At 39.0% G+C, this 26,516-nt stretch overlaps 1 protein-coding gene and 2 long non-coding RNA genes across 3 annotated transcripts in view; 1 reads left to right on the top strand and 2 right to left on the bottom strand.

Annotated features, from left to right (window-relative positions):
* LOC134293574 (uncharacterized) overlaps positions 1-4,419 on the bottom strand; it is a 22,049-nt gene extending 17,630 nt beyond the window's left edge. The window contains exon 1 of the long non-coding RNA XR_010000526.1: positions 4,295-4,419. This is a non-coding gene — a long non-coding RNA (uncharacterized LOC134293574). The remainder of the gene's footprint in view (positions 1-4,294) is intronic.
* Positions 2,042-3,598, bottom strand: LOC134293573 (uncharacterized). The gene is made up of 2 exons (XR_010000525.1): positions 3,480-3,598; positions 2,042-3,176 (listed from the first exon to the last, which is right to left on the bottom strand). It is a non-coding gene; the product is annotated as an uncharacterized LOC134293573 (long non-coding RNA).
* irx3 (iroquois homeobox 3) lies at positions 4,215-26,516 on the top strand. The gene is made up of 4 exons (XM_062961525.1): positions 4,215-4,519; positions 13,622-14,672; positions 24,517-24,583; positions 26,099-26,516. The coding sequence occupies exons 1-4, from the start codon at positions 4,265-4,267 to the stop codon at positions 26,151-26,153; spliced, it is 1,428 nt and encodes a 475-aa protein (XP_062817595.1). The 5' UTR covers positions 4,215-4,264; the 3' UTR covers positions 26,154-26,516.

Here is a 26,516-nt window from a genome sequence, read left to right as displayed (position 1 = left end):
AAATGTTGTAAGAATAAGAACAATAACAACATACAAGGGGGGAAATTTAAAACATTATTATTCATAATGAAGCAATGATGATAATAACACATTAATAATATTAATAATTAATAATTAATTAATAATATTAATTAATATTAATATTAATAATAATAGATTTCTATGGTTGGAAGAGACTTCGTGGGCCATCCAGTTCAACCCCATTCTGCCAAAAAGCAGGAAAACCGTGTGTGTGTTTATAATATATATCTCATATCATATCATATGGATGATAATAATGACAATGATAACAAAATATTGTAAGAATAAAAGCAGAAATTATGGAGGAATTTAAAACACTAAGCAAGAACTCTTGTCTGTTGGAGGCAAGTGTGAATGCTGCAGTCAATCATCTTAATCAGCATTCATGGCCTTGCCAGCTCCATGCCCTGGCTGCTTCCTGCCTGGGGGAATCCTTTGTTGGGAGGTGTTAGCTGGCCCTGATTGCTTCCTGTATGGAATTCCCATTTTTCAGAGTATTGTTCTTTATTTACTGTCCTGATTTTAGATTTTTTTAAAAATACTGGTAGCCAAAATGTGTTCATTTTCATGAAATGAATAACCTTGCAGCTTCAAAACCTGGTTGCTTCCTGCCTGGGGGGAATCCTTTGTTGGGAGGTGTTAGCCGGGCCTGATAGCTTCCTGTATGGAATTCCTCTTGTTTTCTGAGTGTTGTTCTTTATTTACTATCCTGATTTTTGGAGTTTTTAAAATACAGTAGAGTCTCGCTTATCCAACGTTCTGGATTATCCAACGCATTTTTGTAGTCAATGTTTTCAATACATCATGATATTTTGGTGCTAAATTTGTAAATACAATAATTACTACATAGCATTACTGCGTATTGAACTACTTTTTCTGTCAAATTTGTTGTATAACATGATGTTTTGGTGCTTAATTTGTTAAATCATAACCTAATGTGATGTTTAATAGACTTTTCCTTAATGCCTCCTTATTATCCAACATATTCGCTTATCCAACATTCTGCCGACCCGTTTATGTTGGATAAGTGAGAATCTACTGTACTGGTAGCCAGATAGTGTTCATTTTCATGAATTGAATCGCCTTGCAGCTTCAAAGCCTGCCTGCCTCCTGCCTGGGGGGGGGGAATCCTTTCCTGGATTCCAACAGACCTTGTCTTGCCTGTGCTTCTTTCTCTCGCCCTTGAACATAAACCCACACTTTGCCTTGTTTCCAACCTCTGAGGAGGCCTGCTGTAGAATCAGGCGGAACGTCAGGAGAGAATGCTTCTGGAATGTATAACCATACAGCCCGGGACACTTACAGCCTTCGACGAGACAAGGAAAGGGAGCTTCCAAAACTATGGTCCAGCAGATTTGGAAAAGCAGTTTAAATAAAAGAGGGTGACGTCAGTAAAAAAAGGGGGGAGGGGGAGAAAAAAAGGGGCGGGAGGAGGGAAGTCGGAGTGAGAAACGCAGGGACTTAAAAGAAAAGGGGCGGGGCTTCGGGGAGGGAGAGAAAGCGCGAGAGAGAAGGGCTCGGGCTGTCAATCAAAAAGAGGGAGTTCCAATCATCTCTGCCTCAATCTGTGCGGACCTGACCCGGGCGCTCCGACTCCGGATCCAGAAGAAGGAAGGGGGGAAAAAGAAGAGGCAGAGGAGGAGGAGGAGGAGGAAGAAGAGAGGAAAAAGAAGAGGAGGAAGAAGAGAGGGAGACCTCACCGCTCCCCTGTCTCTCCTGGCTGCCAGAGTTTTGGAAAGAGACTAAAAAAGTGCCAACAGCAGCAACAACAACAACAGCAAGAAGAGAAAGCAGCGAGTCGGATCCTCCGCTTTCTCCGCCTCGCCTCCCTCTTCCCTCCTTCTTCTAGACTTTTGGAAGGAAGATCCTAAAAGGGATCAAAAGGGAGGGAGTCTCTTCTTTCGGGGCTGCTTCTCTTCCTTTTCTTCCTTCCTTCCTTCCTCTCCGGAGCGTAAAGAGAGCCTCGAAAGAGGTTTTTTCCTCCTCCTTTTCTCTCTTTCTTTCCCCTTCTCTCTCTTTCCCCCCCTCGCTCCTCTCTTCCTCTCCCATTCCTTCCCCTTTCCCTCCTTCCTCCACGTCTTCTAGATCTTTGGAGAAACCCTAAAAAGCGCCCCAAAGGCGGGAGGGCGAAGACTTTTTGGGAAAGACTAAAAAGCGCCAAGAGAGAGCCTTTCTCTCTCTTTCTTTTCCTCCTTCTTCTGATCCTCTCTCTCTCTCTTTCCCTTCAATGTCTGCAAGACTTGTAGAGAAAGCCTAAAAAAGCGCCTCAGAAAGGGAGTGAGTCTCTCTCTCTTTTTCTCCTTCTTTAAACTTCTCTTTCTTTTTCTCCTTCCTCGGTTTTCTCTCTCCTTTCTTTCTTCTTTTCAATGTATCCCAGACTTGTAAACAAAGCTTAAAAAGCGCCTCAAAAGGGAGGCTAAAGAGTGAGTCTATCTCTCTTTCTTTCTTTTTCTCCTTCTTCTGTTCCTTTTTTACTTCTCTTTCTTTTCTCCTTCTGTCCTGTCTTCCTCGCTCCTCGCTTTCTTTCCCTCCTTCCCTTCAATATCTGCAAGCGCTTCTTTTTTTCTTCTCTCCTCTCTTTCTTTCTTTCTTTCCCTCTTTCTTTTCCCCTTTTTTCTGTCCTGTTTTGCTCGCTCTTCTCATTCTTTCCCTCCTTCCCTTTTATGTCTCCTAGACTTTTAAAGAGACCCTAAAAAGAGCCCTCAAAGGGGGGGTTTAAGAGTGTCTTTCTTTTTCTTCTTCTGTTCTTTTTTCTTCTCTCCTCCCTTTCTTTTTTCTCCTTTTTCTGTTCTTTTCTCTCTCTCTCCTTTCTTTCCTTCCTTCCTTCCAACTTTTAGAGAAAGCCTTAAAAAGCGCCTCAAAAGGGAGACTAAAGAGCGAATCTAGCTCTTATTTTTCTCCTTCTGTTCTTTTTCTTTCTATCCACTCTTTCTTTTTCCTTCTTCTTTCCTGTTTTCCTCGCTTTTCTCTTTCTTTCCCTCTTTTCCTTCAAGACTTTCAGAGAGACCCCAACAAGCGCCTCAAAAGGGAAACTGAGAACGAGCCTATCTCTTTCTTTTTCTCCTCTCCTCTCTTTTTATCCTTCTTCTATTTTCCTCGCTCCTCTCATTCTTTCCCACCTTCCCTTTAATGTATCCCAGACTTGTAGAGAAACCCTAAAAGGCAGGCTAAGAGCGAATCTATCTTTCTTTCCCCTTCCTCGGTTCTTTTTCCTTCTCTCGTCTCTTTCTTTTTCTCCTTCTTTTCTCTTTCTCTTCTCATCCTTTCCCTTTTTACCTTCAATGTCTCCCAGACTTTGAGAAAGCCTAAAAAAGTGACTAAAGCGGGAGTCTCTCTTTTTCTGTTCTTATTTCTTCTCTCCTCTCTTTCTTTTCCTCCTCCTTCTGTTCTTCTCTCTCTCTCTCTCCACTCATTCTTTCCCACCTTCCCTTCAACGTATCCAGACTTGTAGAGAAAACCTAAAAGGCAGACTAAGAGCGAATCTATCTCTCTTTCTTTTCCCTTCTTCTTTTCTTTTCCTTCTCTCCTCTATTTCTTTTCCTTCTTCTTCTTTTCTCTCTAATCCTTTCCCTTTTTCCCTTCAATGTCTCCCAGACTTTTAGAGAAAGCCTAAAAAAGCTCCTCAAAAGGGAGTCTCTCCTTTTCGGTTCTTATTTCTTCTCTCCTCTCGTTCTTTTCTTTTCTTCTCTCCTCTCTTTCTTTTCCTTCTTCTTCTTTTCTCTCTAACCCTTTCCCTTTTTCCCTTCAATGTCTCCCAGACTTTTAGAGAAAGCCTAAAAAAGCTCCTCAAAAGGGAGTCTCTCCTTTTCGGTTCTTATTTCTTCTCTCCTCTCGTTCTTTTTCTTCTCCTTCTTTTCTCTCTAATCCTTTCCCTTTTTTCCCTTCAAAGTCTCCCAGACTTTGAGAAAGCCTCAAAAGGGAGGCTAAAGCGCCAGTCTCTTTTTCTTCTCTCTTCTCGTTCTTTTCCTCCTCCTTCTGTTCCTTTCTCTCTCTCCTCTCATTCTTTCCCTCCTTACCTTCAATGTCTCCTAGACCTTCGGAGAGACCCTAAAAGGAGCCCTCAAAGGGGGGGGGGGGATACTGAGCGGAGTCTCTGTCTTTTCCCTTCTCTCTTTCTCTTCCTTCCTTCGCCTCCTTCCTTCCCCCTTTCCCCCCAATGTCTCCCAGCCCCTAAAGGCGCCCCAAAGGGCCCGAGGCGCGTCTTCTTCCCTCCCTCCCTCCCTCCCTCCCTCCATTGGCAGCCATGGCCTTCTCCCAGCTGGGCTACCAGTACCTCCGCCCCATCTACCCTCCGTCGGAGCGGCCGGGCGGCGGGGCAAGCCTGGCCAACGGGGCGCGCCCGGTCTCGGCCGAGCTGAGCCCCTCGGGCCGCCTCTCGGGGGTCCTCTCCTCCATGTACGCCGCCGGAGCCCCTTACGCCGCCGCCGTGGCTCAAGGCTACGGAGCCTTCCTCCCCTACGCCGCCGCCGCCGCCGAGCTGCCCCTCTTCCACCAGCTGGTAAGGCTCCGGGGGGATTTTTTTTTGTTGGGGGGGGGGGGGGGGGGGGACAGGCAAGCGTCCGGGGTGTTTTCTCCTCCTCTCCGGACCGATTAGTCGCCCGGAAACGGGTTAGGTAAGCCAAGTGGACCCTCCTCGGGTCGCTTTCTCTTCCTTCCTTCCTTGGCCCTCAAGAGACGGCAGGATTCGGTCTACAGGGAGTTCCCAAGATACTAACAACAGGTCTGTAGGTTTATTTTGAAGGGGAATTCGTATGGAAGGTGGAACAGGTCCATTTTTTAAATGCAACTCCAACTATATATGTGTGTGTATATGTGTGTATGGTATATGTGTGTGTATATATATATACCATACACTGTGTATATATATGTGTGTGTGTGTGCGTGTGCGTAAATATGTGTGTATGTATACCAGGGGTCCCCAAAACTTTTTAAACAGGGGGCCAGTTCACGATCCTTCGGACCATTGGAGGGCCGGACTATAGTTGGCCACCGAGCAATAATAACAATAATAATAATAAAGAGGGTTGGAAGAGACCCTTTGGGCCATTGAGTCCAATCCCCTTCTGCCTTTGGGCACTAAAAGCACAAGCAAAGCACCGCTGACAGATGGCATCCCAGCCTCAAAGATAATAATAATAATAATAATAATAATAATAATAATAATAATAATAATAATAATAATGGCCACCCTACTGGGATCTGCGCGCATCACCCGAAAACACATCACACAGTCCTAGACACTTGGGAAGTGTTCAACTTGTGATTTTGTGATACAAAATCCAGCATGTTTATTTGTTTGCTGTGTCATACAATAAAATAATAATAGTAATAATAACAACAGGAAGCCCAACCCCTTCGATGGGCTGCATGTGGCCCCCGGGCCTTAGTTTGGGGACCCATGGTGTATACAGTAGAGTCTCACTTATCCAAGCTAAACGGGCCGGCGGAAGCTTGGATAAGCGAATAACTTGGATAATAAGGAGGCATTAAGGAAAAGCCTATTAATCATCAAATTAGGTTATGATTTTACAAATGAAGCACCAAAACATCATGTTAGACAACAAATTTGGCAGAAAAAGTAGTTTAATACGCAGTAATGCTATGTAGTAATTACTGTATTTATGAATTTAGCACCAAAATATCACGATATATTGAAAACCTTGACTACAAAAATGTGTTGGATAATCCAGAATGTTGGATAAGCGAGTGTTGGATAAATGAGACTCTACTGTATATATGTGTGTATATATGTGTGAATGGTATATGTGTGTGTGTACATATATATATATATATACCATATACATATATCTATATATATAAAAGAGTGATGGCATCACGGCAGCGGACAAAACAACAAAAGTAAACACCCCACAACTTCGAAAATTGACAGCATAACCCCTTATCCATGCCTCTAGGTTGATACAACAAAAAGAAAAGAAAAATGAAGTCCTAATTAGAGGGAGAGGAATAATTATTTTTATCCAATTGCTGCCAGTTAGAAGGCTAAGCTCTGCTCACTTGGTCTCCTAGCAACCCACTCAGCCCAGGGGACCCTTTACCTTAACTACCACCAATTCCTCAGTACTTTATTTCCCATACCACCATACTTCGCCACAGCAACGCGTGGCCGGGCACAGCTAGTATGTGTGTGTGTATATATATATATATATATATATATATATATATATATATATATATACATACATATATACATACACTGTGTATATATGTGTGTGTGTGTGTGTATATATATATACAAACACACATACACACATACGTGTGTGTGCGTATATATGTGTGTGTATATACAGTAGAGTCTCACTTATCCAAGCTAAACGGGCCGGCGGAAGCTTGGATAAGCGAATAACTTGGATAATAAGGAGGGATTAAGGAAAAGCCTATTAAACATCAAATTAGGTTATGATTTTACAAATTAAGCACCAAAACATCATATTATACAACAAATTTGACAGAAAAAGTAGTTCAATACGCAGTAATACTATGTAGTAATTACTGTATTTACGAATTTAGCACCAAAATCTCATGATATATTGAAAACATTGGCTACAAAAATTGCTTGGATTATCCAGAGGCTTGGATAAGCGAGGCTTGGATAAGTGAGACTCTACTGTATATATATGCATGCTTTGGATTGGATCGCATAGGGAAGGATGAATGTGTGTATGTAAATGTATCTATATGTGTATGTATACAGTAGAGTCTCGCTTATCCAACGTAAACGGCCCGCAGAACGTTGGATAAGCGAATATGTTGGATAACAAGGAGAGATTAAGGAGAAGCCTATTAAACATCAAATTAGGTTATGATTTTACAAATGAAGCACCAAAACATCATATTATACAACAAATTTGACAGAAAAAGTAGTTCAATACGCAGTAATACTATGTAGTAATTACTGTATTTACAAATTTAGCAGAAAAATATCACAATGTATTGAAAACATTGACTACAAAAATGCGTTGGATAATCCAGAATGTTGGATAAGCGAGACTCTACTGTATATGTGTGTGTATATGTGATATATATATATATATGTGTGTGTGTGTGTGTGTGTGTGTGTGTATACACACTGTATATATACCCACACACATACATACACACATACATTTTTAAAGGCAACTCCAACTATATATGTGTGTGTATATGTGATATATATATGTGTGTGTGTGTGTATATATATATATATATACACACACTGTATATATATACACACACACATACATTTGTGTGTATATGTATGTGTGTGTGTGTATGCATGCTTTGATTGGATCGCATAGGGAAGAGCGAATGTGTATATATGTGTCTATATGTGTGTGTTATGGAGTTATGTGTATATGTGTATGCGTGTGAGATATATATATATCTATCACACGCATACACACACACACACACACATATATATATATAATTTAAAATGCAACTCCAACCATATATATATATATATCTATGCTGGAGTTGCATTTTAAAAACTGTTCACCCTTCCCTATGCGAGAGCACACTCACTCACACACACTCGCACTCACACATGCTCTGGATCGCATAAGAAAGGGTGAACACTTTAAAATGCAACTCCAACCATACTGTGTATTTATAGAGAGAGAGAGTTGGAGTTGCATTTTAAAGTGTGTGTATGTGTGCGTATATGTGCGTGTGCGCGCATATATATACATATGTGTGTCTCTCTGTGTGTATATATATTGCATATGTATACATGTATGGCTGGAGTTGCATTTGAAAAAGTGGTCATTCTTTCCTATGCTCTGGATCGCATAGAAAAGGCTGAACACTTTTTCAAATGCAATTCCATCCATATGTGCGTGTATATATTGTATATGTGTGTGTATATATTGCATATGTATACATGTATGGCTGGAGTTGCATTTGAAAAAGTGGTCATTCTTTCCTATGCTCTGGATCGCATAGAAAAGGCTGAACACTTTTTCAAATGCAACTCCATCCATATGTGCGTGTATATATTGTATATGTGTGTGTATATATTGCATATGTATACATGTATGGCTGGAGTTGCATTTGAAAAAGTGGTCATTCTTTCCTATGCTCTGGATCGCATAGAAAAAGGCTGAACACTTTTTCAAATGCAACTCCAGACATATACATATATATATATATACACACACACATATATATACAATGCAGGGAGTGGATGTAGGATTAAATAGATTTATCTTCTCCCTACCACTACTGATAGCAGTGCAATTGACTCAGAAGCTTCACATCTTCCTCCCGGTGTCTTATATACTTGCTACAGGCAAAATAAACAGGTATTATTATATGAATGTACTTCCAAGGGCAACGACAAGAAAGGGTTCTGAAAATGCTGGGAAAATCCTCAGAGGCAAAAGAGAACCCTGATGGTCTTGTGGACATGTCTCTGAAAGCACATCCTTCCTGGGTTTGTTTCTGTCCTTGCATTCACAGATACTGGAGTAATTAATTGTAATTATACATACAATGGAGTTTCTTTTCCTGCCTGTGCCCCTCTTCAGAAGATTTCACCCCCCATTATAACTGTATTCTATTCTCAATTCTCTTCGGACACCATTAATAATAATAATAATAATAATAATAATAATAATAATAATAATAATAATAATAATAATAATAACAACAACCCCCCTTTCTGTCCCTGTGAGGATTGGGCTTTGGAAAATGCGGATTTCCTGATGATAATAATAATTTTATTCAGGAGTGACTTTCCCTTCCTAGAAGTAGGTTTCTCTCACTTCCTCTTGTTCCAGACCCATTAACTAGATACTGGGTGCTATGGTACTGGGTGCCATTTAAGTGTGTGTGTATGTGTATGTATATATGTATATGTAGGATACAATGCACTGTTTTTTCCCCAAATCAAATCCCCCAAATAATACTTTTGGCCCTATCTCAGCCTCACTTTACCAACCAACTTTCCCAACCTCAGAAATCAAAGCAAGTCTCGCCTTGATTTTTTTTTTTGTGAAATATTTCTATTTATTTCTCTATACCTATATTCAGATTTATTATATATATACATTTAAACCTATCTATTTTTACATGCATACATTATCTTTATTTCTATCGATCCAATTTTATTTTACAGATCTCTTTTTACACTTATAGATTAGATTATCTTTATTTCTACACATTCACTTTTCATATTGAGAGATTATCTCTATTTTATATATCTCTTTTCATATATTTATAGTGTCTTTATTTTATAGATTATCTTTATTTCTATAGCTCTCTTTTTCTATGTATATCTTACATTCATTTTATATCTCTAGTTTATATTATGTTTATTTAATATCTCTATATTTATACATTTTATGTATGTAATATCTCTATATTTATATATTATATTTAATAACTTTTATTAAATTATTTTTATTTCCAGATATCTATTTTTATATCGATATATTACACTCCTTTTGTATATCTTTATTTCTCTAGATTTGTTCATATTTATGTATTTATAACTATATTTTCCTGTCTCTTCTAATAACTCTTTCTCTCCCCCCTCTCTCTGTGTATATATATAATATAACTTTAGTCCAACCAACCTATTTCTATATTTATTTTTATATTTATTCATTTATTTGGGGCAATTTGATTTTTTTTTAAAAAAAAAAAGAGAGAGAGGCTAGAGAGAAAGGGAGAGAAGTACTTATACATATACACATATACATATACACATATAGTATGTATATGTATATATGTATGTAGTAATAAATTACTATAGTATGTATATGTGTATATGTATATATGTATGTAGTAATAAATTACTATTACCATATACACATATACATATACACATATAGTATGTATATGTGTATATGTATATATGTATGTAGTAATAAATTACTATTATCATGTACACATATGCATATACACATATAGTATGTATATGTGTATATGTATATGTATATGTATATATGTATGTAGTAATAAATTACTATTACCATATACACATATAGTATGTATATGTGTATATGTATGTAGTAATAAATTACTATTACCATATACACATATACATATACACATATACATACACATGCATGCATGCATACACACACACATAAATATCCTTATTATTAATAGTAAAAAAACGGGTTTGCTATTCTCCAAAGTACTATTAACCAGCATTAACAATCCCAGGATCCCAAAATCTGGTGCAGACTCAAAAGCGTGGGTTTCCCCCTTGCTTTTGAAGAGAGTTGCAAAAATAATCCTGATTTTACTCTGCTTTAACTCCACTTTCCAACTCTTAAAATAGTTTCCAATGTGTTTTCAAACAATCCCCAAGGGCCTGGATGTGTTTTATAGGAATGAATACAAGTCAGGGTTGTGTGTGTGAAAGGCCTTTTCCCCAAAACAAATTCAAATCCTTTCCCTGAAACACTCCTGAAACACTCAGAAAGCCAAGAGAGTGGGTGCCATTGTTTGCCTGGGTGAGCGGGTGATTGACAGCTCCTTTCCCCACCAGAAGAACCATAAAGTGTGTGTGTGTGTATTAAAGGGAGGGAGGCAGAAAAAGGGAGAAGTTTTTAACTCTTGCAAAAGGCTTTGCTGGCAACCTGGAAGCACTGAAGTGAGCTATAATTTTCTTTCCAACAATCTCAAAGGAAAGAAACAGGATGGGATTGTTAATTCCCTTCCCAGGCTTTATATTTGAACCATAGGCCCATTCAACTTTGTTTGAACACTGACATAACTATTTTCAGAGTATATGGTTATGTATAATCTCTCTCTATTTATAGATATATACAGATATGCACAAAGACACATACATACATATACATGTGTGTATATAGAGAGTTATTATACACATACATGTAGTCTGAAAATTGATATATATATGTGTGTGTGTGTGTCAATTTACATATACATATGCATTTACATATATATTATACATATATGTATGTATAAGAACTGTCTGAAAATTGACATATATATGTATATGTCAATCTACATATACATATACATTTACATATATATTATACTTATATATATCTATATGTATAAGGACTGTCTGAAAATTGAGATATATATGTGTATGTGTCAATTTACATATACATATATTTTATACATATATATATATATGTGTGTGTGTGTGTGTATAAGTATATATATACATATATATATATTATATGTATAAGGACTGTCTGAAAATTAACATATATGTGTGTATGTGTCAATTTACATATACATATATATTATACATATACATATATATGTGTATATATATATATATATATATATATATATATATATATATATATAAGTATATATACATACACATATATATGTATAAGGACTGCCTGAAAATTAACATATATGTGTGTATGTGTCAATTTACATATACATATACATTTACATATATATTATACACACATATATGTATAAGGACTGTGAAAATTGGCTTATATATATGTATATGTCAGTTTACATATACATTTAGATATATATGTACAAGGACTGTATGTGTGTGTATGTGTATATGTATGAAAAAGGGCAGAGAAAGAAAGAGAAGAAAAGGAAAGAGAGAGAGAGATTGAGAGAGAAGAAGAAGAAGAAAAGGGAGAGAAGGGAAGAAAAGGAAGAAAAGAGAGAGAAAGAAGGAAGAAAAAAGGAAAGAAAGAAAGAAGAAAAAGAGAGAGAGGGAAAAGATAAAGAAGGAAAGAAAAAGAGGGAAGGAAATAATCAGAGAAGGAAGGAAGAGATAAAGGAAAGAATGTGTGTGAGAGAGAAAAGGAAGAATAGAGAGTGAGAAGGAGGAAGAAAGGAGAGGAAAGAGAAAAGAAAGGGGAAAAGAGACAGACAGAGAAGGAAGGCAGGAAAGAGAGATGGACAGAAGGGGAAAAGGAAAAGGAGAAAGAAAGACAGAAGGAAGTAAGGAAAGAAAGAGGGGGAGGGAGAGAAAGAAGAAAGGAAGGAAAGGGAGAGGAAGAAAGAAAGAACGAAAATGAAAAAGAGAGGGAAGGAAAGGAGGGGAGAAAGGAAAAGGAAAGAGAGAGAAGGAAGGAAAGAGGAAGAAAGAAAAGAGCTAGAAAGAGGGAGAGGGAAAGGAGGAGAGGAGGAGAAAGGAAAAAGAAAGTTGGAGAAGGAAGGAGAGAGAGAAGAAAAGGAGAGAAAAAGAAAGGAAAAGGAAAGTCAGAGAAGGAAGGAAAGAGAGAGGGAGGGGAGAAAGAAAAAGAAAAGAGAGAGAGAAGGAAAGGTGGAGAGAAAGATAGAGAAGGAAGGAAAGAGAGGGAGGGAGAGGAAGAAAGAAAGGAAAGAGATAGAAGGAAAGGTGGAGAGAAAGAGAAAAGGAAAGTCGGAAAAGGAAAGAAGGAGAGAAAGAGAATGAGGGAAGGAAAGAAGGAAAGAGAGGGAGGGAGGGGAAGAAAGTAAGGAAAATGAGAGAGAAGGAAAGGTGGAGAGGAAGAAAGAAAAGAGACAGAGAAAGGGAAAGGAGAAAAAGAGAGAAGGAAGAAAGGAAGGAAAGGGAGAGGAAGAAAGAAAGAACGAAAAGGAAAAAGAGATGGAAGGAAAGGAGAGAAAGAGAAAGGAAAAAGAAAGAGAGAGAAGGAAGGAATAGAGAGGGAGATGAAATAAGTAAGTAAGAATGAAAGAACGAAAAGAAAAAGAGAGAGAAGGAAAGGTGGAAAGAAAGAAAGAATGAAAAGGGAGAGGGAGAGAAGGAAAGGAGGAGAGAAAGAGAAAAGGAAAGTCGGAGAAGGAAGGAGAGAGAGAGGAAAGGAGAGAAAGAGAAGGAGGGAAGGAAGGAAAGAGAGAGGGAGTGAGAGGAAGAAAGAAAGGAAAATGAGAGAAGAAACGGTGGAGAGGAAGAAAGAAAAGAGATAGAGAGAGGGAAAGGAGGAGAGAAAAAGAGAGAAGGAAGGGAGGAAAGAGAGGGGGAGGGAGAGAAAGAAGAAAGGAAGGAAAGGGAAAGGAAGGAAGAAGGAAGGAAAAGGAAAGAGAAAGAAGGAAGAAAAGAGTTAGAGGGAGGGAGGGAGAGGGAAAGAAGGAAAGGAGGAGAGAAAAAGAGAGAAGGAAGGGAGGAAAGAGAGGAGGAGGGAGAGAAAGAAGAAAGGAAGGAAAGGGAAAGGAAGGAAGAAGGAAGGAAAAGGAAAGAGAAAGAAGGAAGAAAAGAGTTAGAGGGAGGGAGGGAGAGGGAAAGGAGGAAAGGAGGAGAGAAAAAGAGAGAAGGAAGGGAGGAAAGAGAGGAGGAGGGAGAGAAAGAAGAAAGGAAGGAAAGGGAAAGGAAGGAAGAAGGAAGGAAAAGGAAAGAGAAAGAAGGAAGAAAAGAGTTAGAGGGAGGGAGGGAGAGGGAAAGAAGGAAAGGAGGAGAGAAAAAGAGAGAGGGAAAAAAGGAAGGGAGAGGAAGAAAGAAAGAAGGAAAAGAAAAAAGAAATGGAAGGAAAGGAGAGAAAGGAAAAGGAAAGAGAGAGAAGGAAGTAAAGAGAGGGAGGGAGGGAGGGAGGGAGAGGGAAAGAAGAAAAGGAGAAAAAGAGGGAGGGAAGGAGGGAAAGAGAGGGAAAGAAGGACAGACTTGGGCCTTTCTTTCCTCCTTGACGGTGCCTTTCTTCTCCTTGTCTCCCAGGGCGCGCCGTACGAGCTGAAGGAGAGCCCGGGGGTCCCGGGGGCGTCGTTCTCGGCGGCGGGGGCCTCGGGCGCGGCCTTCTTCCCTTACGGGCAGTTCCAGTTCGGGGACCCGTCCCGGCCCAAGAACGCCACGCGGGAGAGCACGGCCACGCTCAAGGCCTGGCTGGGCGAGCACCGCAAGAACCCCTACCCGACCAAGGGCGAGAAGATCATGCTGGCCATCATCACCAAGATGACCCTCACCCAGGTCTCCACCTGGTTCGCCAACGCCCGGAGGAGGCTCAAGAAGGAGAACAAGATGACCTGGGCCCCCAGGAGCCGCACCGATGAAGAGGAGGAGGAGGAGGAAGAAGAGGAGGAGGAGGAGGAGATCGACTTGGAGAACATCGACGGGGAAAGCGCCAAAGCCGGGCCTTTGCTTCTGGAAGAGGAGGAGGAAGAAGAGGACGAGGTGAGGCTTCACTTGGCCAGCAAAAGCCCAGGCTCGGAGGTTTCTTCTTCCTTGTCTTCATCTTCAGATGGAGAGGACTTGCAAAACAGCCACACCAGGGAGAGCTTCCTCCTCAAAGCCATGGAAGCAACCCAACCAACTTCTTCTTCATCTTCTTCATCTTCGGGGGTTTCTTCTCAACTTTCTCCTCCAACAGTGGCTCCTCCGAAGCCTAAGATCTGGTCCTTAGCGGAGACAGCGACCAGTCCGGACAACCCTCGGAAATCTCCCCAAAACAACGGAGGAGGAGGAGGAGGAAGGAGCGCTTCCCCAACTGCCTTGCAGCTTGGACACAGACTGGTCTCCTCTTCTTCATCTTCCTCCCCTTCGTGCCCTCTGGGGAAGTTCGCCAACGCCGCGGCTTGGTGCGGGAGGCCCTTCTCAGCCCAGCATCACCATCATCCCCATCATCACTCCCACTCCCATCATCCCCACCCTCTGGCTTTGCTGAACGCGCCGCAACTGCTGGGACTGGCCGCCCTGGGAAGAAGCACCGAGCAAGGCGCAGGAGGAGGACAGGACTCCGGAGGAGAAAGAGAAAGGGAAGGAGGGAATGCAGGTAAAGAAGAGAGAAGCCCAAAGAGAAGGGGAAAGAGCCTGGGCTCTTCATGAAAGGCTTGGCTAGAGGAAGGGCATTCTGTGTGTATAATAATAATAATAATAATAATAATAATAATAATAATAATAATAATGATGATGATGATGATGATGATGATGATGATGATGATGCAGGTAAAGAGAGAACCCCAAAGAGAAGGGGAGCCTCTGCTCTTCATGAAAGGCTTGGCTACATACCCAAGCCAGAGGAAGGGCATTTTGTGTGTACAATAATAATAATAATAATAATAATAATAATAATAATAATAATAATAATAATACAGGTAAAGAGAAGGGGAGCCTCTGCTCTTCATGAAAGGCTTGGCTACATACCCAAGCCAGAGGAAGGGCATTCTGTGTGTATAATAATAATAATAATAATGATGATGATGATGATGCAGGTAAAGAGAGAACCCCAAAGAGAAGGGGAGCCTCTGCTCTTCATGAAAGGCTTGGCTACATACCCAAGCCAGAGGAAGGGCATTCTGTGTGTACAATAATAATAATAATAATAATAATAATAATAATAATAATAATACAGGTAAAGAGAAGGGGAGCCTCTGCTCTTCATGAAAGGCTTGGCTACATACCCAAGCCAGAGGAAGGGCATTCTGTGTGTATAATAATAATAATAATAATAATAATAATAATAATAATGATGATGATGATGATGATGCAGGTAAAGAGAGAACCCCAAAGAGAAGGGGAGCCTCTGCTCTTCATGAAAGGCTTGGCTACATACCCAAGCCAGAGGAAGGGCATTCTGTGTGTATAATAATAATAATAATAATAATAATAATAATAATAATAATAATAATAATAATACAGGTAAAGAGAAGGGGAGCCTCTGCTCTTCATGAAAGGCTTGGCTACATACCCAAGCCAGAGGAAGGGCATTCTGTGTGTATAATAATAATAATAATGATGATGATGATGATGATGATGATGATGATGATGATGCAGGTAAAGAGAGAACCCCAAAGAGAAGGGGAGCCTCTGCTCTTCATGAAAGGCTTGGCTACATACCCAAGCCAGAGGAAGGGCATTCTGTGTGTATAATAATAATGATGATGATGATGATGATGATGATGATGATGATGATGCAGGTAAAGAGAGAACCCCAAAGAGAAGGGGAGCCTCTGCTCTTCATGAAAGGCTTGGCTACATACCCAAGCCAGAGGAAGGGCATTCTGTGTGTATAATAATAATAATGATGATGATGATGATGATGATGATGATGATGATGATGATGCAGGTAAAGAGAGAACCCCAAAGAGAAGGGGAGCCTCTGCTCTTCATGAAAGGCTTGGCTACATACCCAAGCCAGAGGAAGGGCATTCTGTGTGTATAATAATAATAATAATGATGATGATGATGATGATGATGATGATGATGATGATGCAGGTAAAGAGAGAACCCCAAAGAGAAGGGGAGCCTCTGCTCTTCATGAAAGGCTTGGCTACATACCCCAGCCAGAGGAAGGGCATTCTGTGTGTACAGCAATAATAATAATACAGTAGAGTCTCACTTATCCAACATAAATGGGCCGGCGGAACGTTGGATAAGCGAATATGTTGGATAACAAGGAGAGATTAAGGAGAAGCCTATTAAACACCAAATTAAGTTATGATTTTACAAATTAAGCACCAAATCATCATGTTATACAACAAATTTGACAGAAAAAAGTAGTTCATTACACATTAATGCTATGTAGTAATTACTGTATTTACAAATTTAGCACCAAAATATCACAATATATTGAAAACATTGACTACAAAAATGGCTTGGATAATTCAGAGGCTTGGATAAGCGAGACTCTACTGTAATAATAATAATAATAATAATAATAATAATAATAATAATAATAATAAAATGCAGGTAAAGAGAGAACCCCAAAGAGAAGGGGAAAGTCAAGGGAAACCTCTGGTCATCATGAAAGGCTTGGCTACATGCCCAAGCCAGAGGAAGGGCATTCTGTGTGTACAGTAGTAGTAGTAGTAGTAGTAATAATAATAATAATAATAAAATGCAGGTAAAGAGAGAAGCCCAAAGAGAAGGGGAAAATAAAAGGGAGCCTGGGCTCTTCATGAAAGGCTTGGCTACATGCTCAAGCCAGAGGAAAGGCATTCTGTGTGTATAGTAGTAGTAGTAGTAGTAATAATAATAATAATAATAATAATAATAATAATAATAATGCAGGTAAAGAGAAAACCCCAAAGAGAAGGGGAAGGCAAAGGGGAGCCTCTGCTCTTCATGTAAGGCTTGGCTAGAGGAAGCGTATTCTGTGTGAATAATAATAATAATAATAATAATAATAATAATAATAATAAATTCAGGTAAAGAGAGAACCCCAAAGAGAAGGGGAAGACAAAGGGGAGCCTGTGCTCTTCATGTAAGGCTTGGCTAGAGGAAGCGTATTCTGTGTGAATAATAATAATAATAATAATAATAATAATAATAATAATAATAATAAATTCAGGTAAAGAGAGAACCCCAAAGAGAAGGGGAAGGCAAAGGGGAGCCTCTGCTCTTCATGAAAGGCTTAGCTAGAGGAAGGGCATGCTGTGTGTACAATAATAATAATAATAATAATAATAATAATAATAATAATAATAATAATACAGGTAAAGAGAAGGGGAGCCTCTGCTCTTCATGAAAGGCTTGGCTACATACCCAAGCCAGAGGAAGGGCATTCTGTATGTACAGCAATAATAATAATAATAATAATAATAATAATAATAATAATAATAATAATAATAAAATGCAGGTAAAGAGAGAACCCCAAAGAGAACGGGAATGCAAAGAGGAGCCTCTGCTCCTCATGAAAGGCTTGGCTGCATGCTCAAGCTAGAGGAAGGGCATTCTGTGTGTACAATAATAATAATAAAAAAAATTATTGTTATATCCTGCCCCATCTCCCCCAAGGAACTCTGGGAGGCTCACATGAGGCCAAGCCCAACAATATACAATACAATAAAACAGTATAAAATACACAATATAAAATACATAACAATCACAATAGATCAACAACACAGCTTCAGTAGAATAAAAGGCATAGCCATTAAAAGAGGCGATATCATGGCACTTTGATCCATAGTCTTGGTGGAGAGGTAATTTTGATTGTGCAATGAATTAGAAGAGCTAATCATGACCATCGGTGATGCTACTACTTCTACTACTACTACTACTAAAACTTTATTTCTAGACCACCCTCTCTTCCCAGAGGGACTCAAGGCAATTAACATACATATAAACACAAACATTCAAAGCCACCACTGCTTCACTTAATATCAAAAGTATAATGTGACAATAATATACCCATAATAAATTCCAAATTAGAAAAAAAACAATAAATTTAAACATGACACTCAGTAAAAAGCATTATTGCACAGAGTGACTGAATTAAACGACCAAGTTGCAGAAAATGTTCAGTATTTGTTGTAGTTTCACTTAGACCACAGCTGCTATGGGGTGACAATTATGTTAATCCTTCTCATCTCCCTACACTAAGGTGCATAGATATGTCTTTAACTGTTTCTTAAAGGAGAGCAGGTGGGTGACATTTTTATTTCTTTAGGGAGGAAGTTCCAGAGGAGAGGGGCCATCATGGAGAAGGCCCCCTTCTCATTCCCACCAGTCGTGCTTGTGACGTGGTGGGACTGAGAGCAGGGCCTCCTCCATTGACTGAAGTACCCAAGATGGTCTATACAGGGAGATGGGATTTGAGAAATATCCTGGACCTGAACCGTTTAGGACTTTATAGGTAACAACTAGCACTTTGTATTTAGCTTGGAAACTCACTGAACTAGCTGTAGTTTCTGAACTATCTTCAAAGGCAGCCCCACGTAGAGAGCATTGCAGTAGTCCAAACGGGGATGTGACTAAGGCGTGGACTATCATGGCCAAGTCAGGTGTCTCAAAGTATGGGCACAGCTGGCACACAAGTTTTAACTGTGCAAAGGTGTTCCTAGCCACCACCAACACCTGGGGTTCCAGGGTCAATGATAAGTCCAGGAGCACACCCAGAGACGGATATATTACATATATATACAAGGGTTATCCAGAAAGTAGATTACATTTTGGAATTAAAAATGAACAAAGTATAAGAGAAAACATTTACCACATGCAGTTGAAAGCCACACCCAAATACCACTTCTCAACATAGTCACCATTCAAATCTAGGCACTTATCATAGCGATGAATGAGCTTGGCAACTCCTTCCCCACAAAACTCTTCTGCTTGTATCCTCAACGCAACATTTTGGCGATGATGCACAGCTGCAGGAAGGGGTGACCGATTGGTTGAGGACGCAAGTGGCAGGGTTTTGTGGGGAAGGAGTTGCCAAGCTCATTCATCGCTATGGTAAATGCCTAGATTTGTATGGTGACTATGTTGAGAAGTGGTATTGTGCCCTCCAAAGCAATAGGCACCAAAGATGCTAAACAGAAACCAGAATCATGCTCTCACCAAGAGCAAAAACAATGCAAGTTAACAAGTACATTTTGGGAGAAGGTCCAGTTAACTCTTAAGAATCTCCTTGGAAGTTGATGACAATTATATCCAACTCTGTCTTTCTGATCTTAAAAAGGTCTACTTTGTAGGTTACATAGACATTTGTGTCACCCAGAAGAAACTGCAATAGAGTTTACATTTTGTCAGCAAGGGTTTCAGGTGTCTTTCTCTTGGGTCACAATACAATGGGTAGACTAACAAATAAAGCACAATGTCTTCCACCTGACATTGGCTACAAATACATAGTCAGTTTTCCCATGTCACATTATGGTAGCCAGCGACCATCTAACACTGCTGTGGGCATTTCTTGGAATCGCAGCTCAGTGAATTCTTAAGGAAGGTGGCTTAAGCTTAATCAGATATCTGGCTCCGAAACCTTCAGTTTTCAAAAAGGGAAGTCATGGAGAAAATTTTGAGTTCCTGGTTAATTACAGAGTCCTTCTTGAATCAATCCAAAATAGCCAGTCTCTTATCCATGTCCAGGGGAGAATTCAAGTCAGGAAAATTGTAGTTGATTTGGAGGTTTTTGTAAGTGAGGTTTTCGTAGGTCAGAACATAACATATATATTGAGTTACACTTAAGCAATATCTCTGTTCCAACTTATATACACATTTGACTTAAGAACAACCCTACAGAACCCATATATACACACACACACACACACACATACAGTAGAGTCTCACTTATCCAACGTTCTGGATTATCCAACACATTTTTGTAGTCAATGTTTTCAATACATCGTGATATTTTGGTGCTAAATTCGTAAATACGGTAATTACAACATTACATTATTGCATATTGAACTACCTTTTCTCTCAAAGTTGTTGTATAACATGATGTTTTGGTGCTTAATTTGTAAAATAATAATCTAATTTGATGTTTAATAGGCTTTTCCTTAATCCCTCCTTATTATCCAACATATTCGCTTATCCAACATTCTGCCGGCCCGTTTATGTTGGATAAGTGAGACTCTACTGTATACACACACACACACACACATACAACAATGGTTCCCAAACTTTGGGCCTCCAGATGTTTTGGACTTCAGCTCCCCCAGTTCCTAACATGCTGGGATTTCTGGGAGTTGAAGTCCAAAACAGCAGGATGCTCAAAGGTTAGGAACCACTGATTATACAGGTACATTTTTAAAGTGTAACTCCAACCACACACACACACACACATATATATAGAGAGAGGTGTTCATTCTTCCCTATTATTTATTTATTTGCTTGCCCTTATATATCCCACCTTTCTCTACCCCACAGGGGACTCAAGGTGGCTTACCAGCTTACATATGGCAATTATTCAATGCCTTAAAACATGTACAAAACATTAAGCTTAAAAATAAATTAAAATTAGTACTTGTTAGATTTCAAAACATTACATTCAATATTAAAATCACGCCATCCAGAAATCGTAGTCCAAGGCCATAGTCATTGTACATATTCCAAATCTATTATTGCACTGCACTATGCTCCGAAAGCCTGATCCCAGAGCCAGGTTTTTACTTTCCTTCTGAAGGTTTGAAAGGAGGGGGCTGATCTAATGATGCTAGGGAGGGAGTTCCACAACCGAGGGGCCACCACTGAGAAGGCCCTGTCTCTCGTCCACACTAGACGCACTTCCGAAGCAGGCTTACTGAGAGCAGGTCCTCCCCAAATGATCTTAATTTCAGAGAAGATTCATATGGGGAGATAAGTTTGAACAGGTGAGCTGGGCCTTCTTCCCCACATGATCCAAAGCATTCTCACAGGGATAGTAAGTGAGGTGGAATCTTCTGAAGAATGACACAGAGAAAGAAATACTAAAGGGGTTTGGATCATATACCCTGTTGTGTTTCTTTCACTATCTGTATCCCTCTTCAGAAGATTCCACCTCACTTCCTGTTCCTGTGAGAATTAGATTTTGGAAAAAATGGCTTGTTGTGGAAACAAGTATTGGAGAGAAAGCTCCAGTAGAGACCCATTTCCCCCCATGATAATAACCTTTTCAGGAGTGAATTTCCCTTCCAAGTGAAGATTTCTCTCACTTCCTGCTGTCTCGGCATTCTTAATTAGGAGTTAATTTATAAGTCGGATGTTTGTCACTTGGGGACTGCCTGTATAAGTACATATCTATATATATAAAATAGTGATGGCATCAGGGCAGTGGACAAAACAACAAAACTACAGGCCTCCCAACACCGAAATTTGACAACACAACCCATCATCCACGGCTCTAGGTTGATACAACAAAAAGAAAAGAAAAATAAAGTCCTAATTACAGGGAGAGGAATAATAGTTTTTATCCAATTGCTGCCAGTTAGAAGGCTAAGCTCCGCCCACTTGGTCTGCTGTCAGTTAGGCTAAGCTGCACCCACTTGGTCTCCTAGCAACCCACTCAGCCCAGGGCCACTTCAATCAGGCCTCTTCCACACTGCCTATAAAATACAGATTATCTTATTTCAACTGGATTATATGGCAGTGTAGACTCAAGATGAGCACCAACCCCCAGAGTCAGACATGACTGGACTTAATGTCAGAGGAAAACCTTTACCCTTTACCTTAACTACCACCAATTCCTCAATACTTTATTTCCCATACCACCATACTTCGCCACAGCAACGCGTGGGCAGGCACAGCTAGTACACCTATATTCACATACACATCTATGATTTTGCTTCTTTATTCGGTTGGCAACTTTCAAAGTAGATTCTCAGATTAAGGGAATATATTCTATGTATAATCTTTATATTTGTGTGTGTATGTATAAATTTGAAAGAAGTCAAAGGGCTGGGAAGACAAAATCATAAACTTGGGAGTGTCTTCGGCTCTCCAAAACACCTGGAGGGCTGAAGTTTGCCTATATCTGGTCTATATGAATATATATACAAGGGTTATCCAGAAAGTAGATTACGTTTTGGAATTAAAAATGAACAAAGTATAGTCCTCAATGCAGCATTTTGGCAATGATACGCAGCTGCGGTAAGGGGTGACCGGCTGGTTGAGGAAGCAAGCAGCAGATTTTTGTGGGGAAGGAGTTGCCAAGCTCATTCATCGCTATGATAAGTGCCTAGATTTGAATGGCGTCTATGTTGAGAAGTGGCATTTAGGTGTGGCTTTCAACTTCATGTGGTAAATGTTTTCTCCTATACTGTCTTCATTTTTAATTACAAAACGTAATCTACTTTCTGGATAACCCCCCCCACACACACACACACACACACACACATAAATATACATATGTATGTCATATAGACCAGGCATGGACAGACTTCAGCCCTCCAGGTGTTTTGGACTTCAACTCCCACAATTCCTAACAGCCGAAGGCCAAAGTTTGCCCATACCTGATATAGATACTCCCACATATAGATATATTCCCTCCATTATATCCATGTGTGCATGAGCAATATAACTGCATGCACACACACACACATAGTCTATGTTTGTAAACATGCAAAAACACACGTGATTTTGTCTTCCTGGCCCTTTGACTTCTTTCAAATAGATAATTAAATTGGGGGAGTGTCATCTATTATCTATATACAGTACACTACACATACATAAGTATATGAGTTTGTCTCATGCTCATATTTGGAGAGAGAGAGAGAGTGAAAATATATGTATATCACGTGTGCATATATGCATGGATATATATCAAGTACAGATAAAGTGTCTCTCCTCCACCACCCAAAAGTAGTCGCTTTGGTGAAAGCTGAGTCAATACCTCTGTATCAGGGAAATGAAGTTCCAATAATGATTTAACCAGACTCACACATTGGAATTTTAGGTCAAGTGTTTCAATCACTCCTGTGTTAACAGAGTCACAAACCTCACTTAAAATTCTTCTTTCAGATACTTTTCCACCATATGAATAAGTAATCCTGTTAAACAATACATGGAAATAGTTTGGAAAATAAAATCGAAATAATAATAATAATAATAATAATAATAATAATAATAATAATAATAATTCCAGAATTATAAAGTGTTCAGGGTGCATTCATTTTGAATATCACACAGACAGTTGGAGGAGTATGCGTGTGAATACATATGTATATTGCATGTACATATATACATGGATATATGATAAAAATGCACATGTATATTGGTGTATATATACCTCGTAGCATATGTCTCTGCATCTATATATGTGTGTGTGTATGATGGGTTTGTGTACTACAGGTGTGTGTTTTTGCACATTTATGAATATACACTATGTGTGTGTGAATGCAGTTATATTGCTTGTGCACACATGCATATAATGGAGGGAATATATCTATATCATCTATCTGTATGCACATATATATAGTCCAGATATACATATGGAATTTAATGTACATATACAAGCACATACACGTGCTTATGTGTCTTTTCAACTACACATACAGGTATATATTTATATGTACACACACACATTTGCAGACATATATATTGTCATATTGTGTAGATATGCATGTGCTGTACTTGTGTGTGCATATTGTATAAATGTGTGTTTCTAGAAGTCAAATATGGCATCTACACTATAGAATGAATGCAGTTTGGTACCGCTTTAACTGCCATAGTTCAGTGCTATGGAATGCTGGGAGTTGTAGTTTGCACCCATACTATTTTGTCAGAGAAAGGTAATAGTGTTGTAAAACTACAAATCCAGGGTTCCATCACATTGAAAAAGAAATTGGCATCTCTCACAATTTCAGGGAGACATAGTTTTCTTCTTGTCAGTTGTTTGTGTCTATCTACCTGCAAAGCTGTAAACAGATATGTTCAATGGGTTCTCAGTTAACCAGCACTCAAATGCCGGATAAATGTAGTTTCTGGTTGCTTGAGATTGACTATTAGAAATAGTCATAACTGATATTTTTGCTGGTTGCTTGAGAGTTCTGGTTGCCTGAGGTCCGGTTAACTGATAGTCTATTGTATATTCGATCCCAACTCTCATCTAGCAAAAAATACATTTAATCCAATTTATTCAGAACAAAGAATTTTATGTTTGTTGTTATGGGTTGATTTTACCACCAAGTACAATGTATTTGTCAATTGAAAAGTCTTTCCTTTTGTAATGCAGAAGCAAGTCACAGTGGGTCTTACTCTTAGATATACAGGCCAAAATGGGATCCAGTAGATCCCATTCATATCCAGGGTTTCTCGCCTGGCCCTTCTAGTTCGTTTATTTCCTTTCTAATACACTTTGCTGACTTTCTTAAACCTGGTTTGACCCTTAAGAAGCAAACTCCGGGTGAGCGTTTGGTATATTAAAAAAAGGACTTTATTTTTATTTTGATTCTTTTGTTGCCTTTGTTTCATTTTTTTAGATCCACCTAGTGTCTTGGAAGTAGAGAAAAAGTTAATAAAGACAGCTTTCCAACCAGTTCAGAGGCGGTAAGAGCTTATCTATATCCTAAAAATAGACAAAAAGTGGGGGGAAAGAAACTGTTAGGAGGAACCTAACTTTAAGTAGAGCAGACCCATTGAAATCTATGTAACTCACATGCATGCATTGCTTTCCATGGGTCTGCCTTAGATAGGACTTGTTTTTGGCCCTTAAAATCAATGGAATTTCTTTTTGTTACTAGTATGTCGTCTGCAAACCCCATAGACTTACTTGGGAATTTGGGAGCAAATGCCAAGCACTGGAATTGATTTCTAAGCAAATCTTGAAAGCATTGGATCGTGTGTATTATATTATTTAGCCCTGGAAGAGTGTTATTAAAATGCCTAGTGCCGTTACTTTGCAAATATCAATTGTTCTTCTCATTTGATATGAGCAGAAATCTTATTTTTTTTTGGGTGTAGAATGGAAACGTCTTTATCTATGTCCCTGACAATCAGACCCATTTTAATATTTCCAAAAAAGACTGTATTTGAAGACTGGTGGCTTGTAGCCTTTCTATTGGAAAGCAAGAGAAATATAGGATGGAGAGGCCAATGTAAACACCACCTGGTTTGCATGCCTGTGAAATATATACATTATGATGCTTATTTTCACACATTTATATGAAAAGTCATACTATCTATAAACCATGTGTTCATTGCTTTCCATGAGTCTGCTTTAGATAGGACTTGTTTTTGGCCCTTAAAATCATGGGATTTGCTACTAGCACGTCAACTGCAAACCTCATAGACTTATTTGGGAAGAAATTCCAAGGAAAGCCACTGGAATTGATTTCACAGCAACCCATGTGTTTATTTATTTGTGTGTGTTTGTGTAAACACACTCATACACACATTTACATATCCCAACATTATATGCACACACATGTTCCTGCTTCAATACAACACAGGATTAAGTATGTATAAACTCAATGGGCTGGATTATAGTGCATGAATAGAAATATTATGCTAGGAATATATTGCTTGTATACAAACACACAAAGACCACATTTGACACAGTTTGAAACTGCATTATTTGGTCAATGTAGACTGATATAATGCAGTTTAACAGCACAAAGGCATGGCCTTTATCTATCTATTTACACATGTCTGAGGATGCCTGCCATAGATGTGGGCGAAATGTCAGGAGAGAATGCTTCTGGAACATGGCCATAGAGCCCGGAAAATTCACAGTAGCCCAGTGATTCCAGCCATGAAAGCCTTCGACAACACAATGCTGATCCTTTCCAGACAATTCTATTTACTGTTTCAGCCATTTTTTATAAACCCGTAGCCAAAGTTGACCCTTAAATATAAAAAAAATATACCCCAATCTATATTTTAGTCTTTAAAGTTCCATAAAGCTCCGTACAAAAATGTAATTGTGGCTGGTAATTAGGAATATTTTCAAACATTTTTGTTCCAAGTCCTTTAAAAAATGTATGAAACAAACCATAATTCAATGTATATTTATATATTTTTCCCTCCTGTCTTGTTTTTTTCTCTCTCTCCTTCTTTCTCTAGGCCTCAGAACCAACTTGATGCAGCTATGGTTCTTTCTGCGTTGTCATCATCATAGTTGATTTTTATATATATTATATATATAAAAGGGAAAAAACACTGTTCCAATGATTGTAAAATAAAATCCTCTGTATAGTTACAACTTGTACGCATGTCCGTGTATTGAAAAAAAGGGAAAAAATGGCAAAAAGACAAAGAAAAAAGTCCTGCTTCTGTGCTATCATCTGGATTAGCTGAATTCGTGAGGTTCTTTTTTTGGAAGTCCAGTGAGAAATAGGCGTCTTCGGTTTTCTTTTCTTTTCTTTTCTTTTGTATATATAGTAAAAACAAAGACGGAAACAAAATGTACATATGTGTGAACCAAATTGTACAAGAAAGTATATATTTTTGGCTAATAAACGGTTGCCCCTTTTGACTACAA

Source organism: Anolis carolinensis, unplaced genomic scaffold, assembly GCF_035594765.1.
Source record: "Anolis carolinensis isolate JA03-04 unplaced genomic scaffold, rAnoCar3.1.pri scaffold_9, whole genome shotgun sequence".
NCBI classification, from domain to species: domain Eukaryota; kingdom Metazoa; phylum Chordata; class Lepidosauria; order Squamata; family Dactyloidae; genus Anolis; species Anolis carolinensis.
This window is presented reverse-complemented; position numbering and strand designations above follow the sequence as displayed.

What these genes read in the sequence shown, in the direction of transcription:
- irx3 (XM_062961525.1), top strand. Translation starts at nt 4,265, where the DNA reads ATGGCCTTCTCCCAGCTGGGCTACCAGTACCTCCGCCCCATCTACCCT. An exon ending in AAGGGAAGGAGGGAATGCAG is followed by an intron (nt 14,673 to 24,516) that starts GTAAAGAAGAGA and finishes TCATTTTTTTAG; the next exon opens with ATCCACCTAGTGTCTTGGAA. An exon ending in TTCCAACCAGTTCAGAGGCG is followed by an intron (nt 24,584 to 26,098) that starts GTAAGAGCTTAT and finishes TTCTTTCTCTAG; the next exon opens with GCCTCAGAACCAACTTGATG.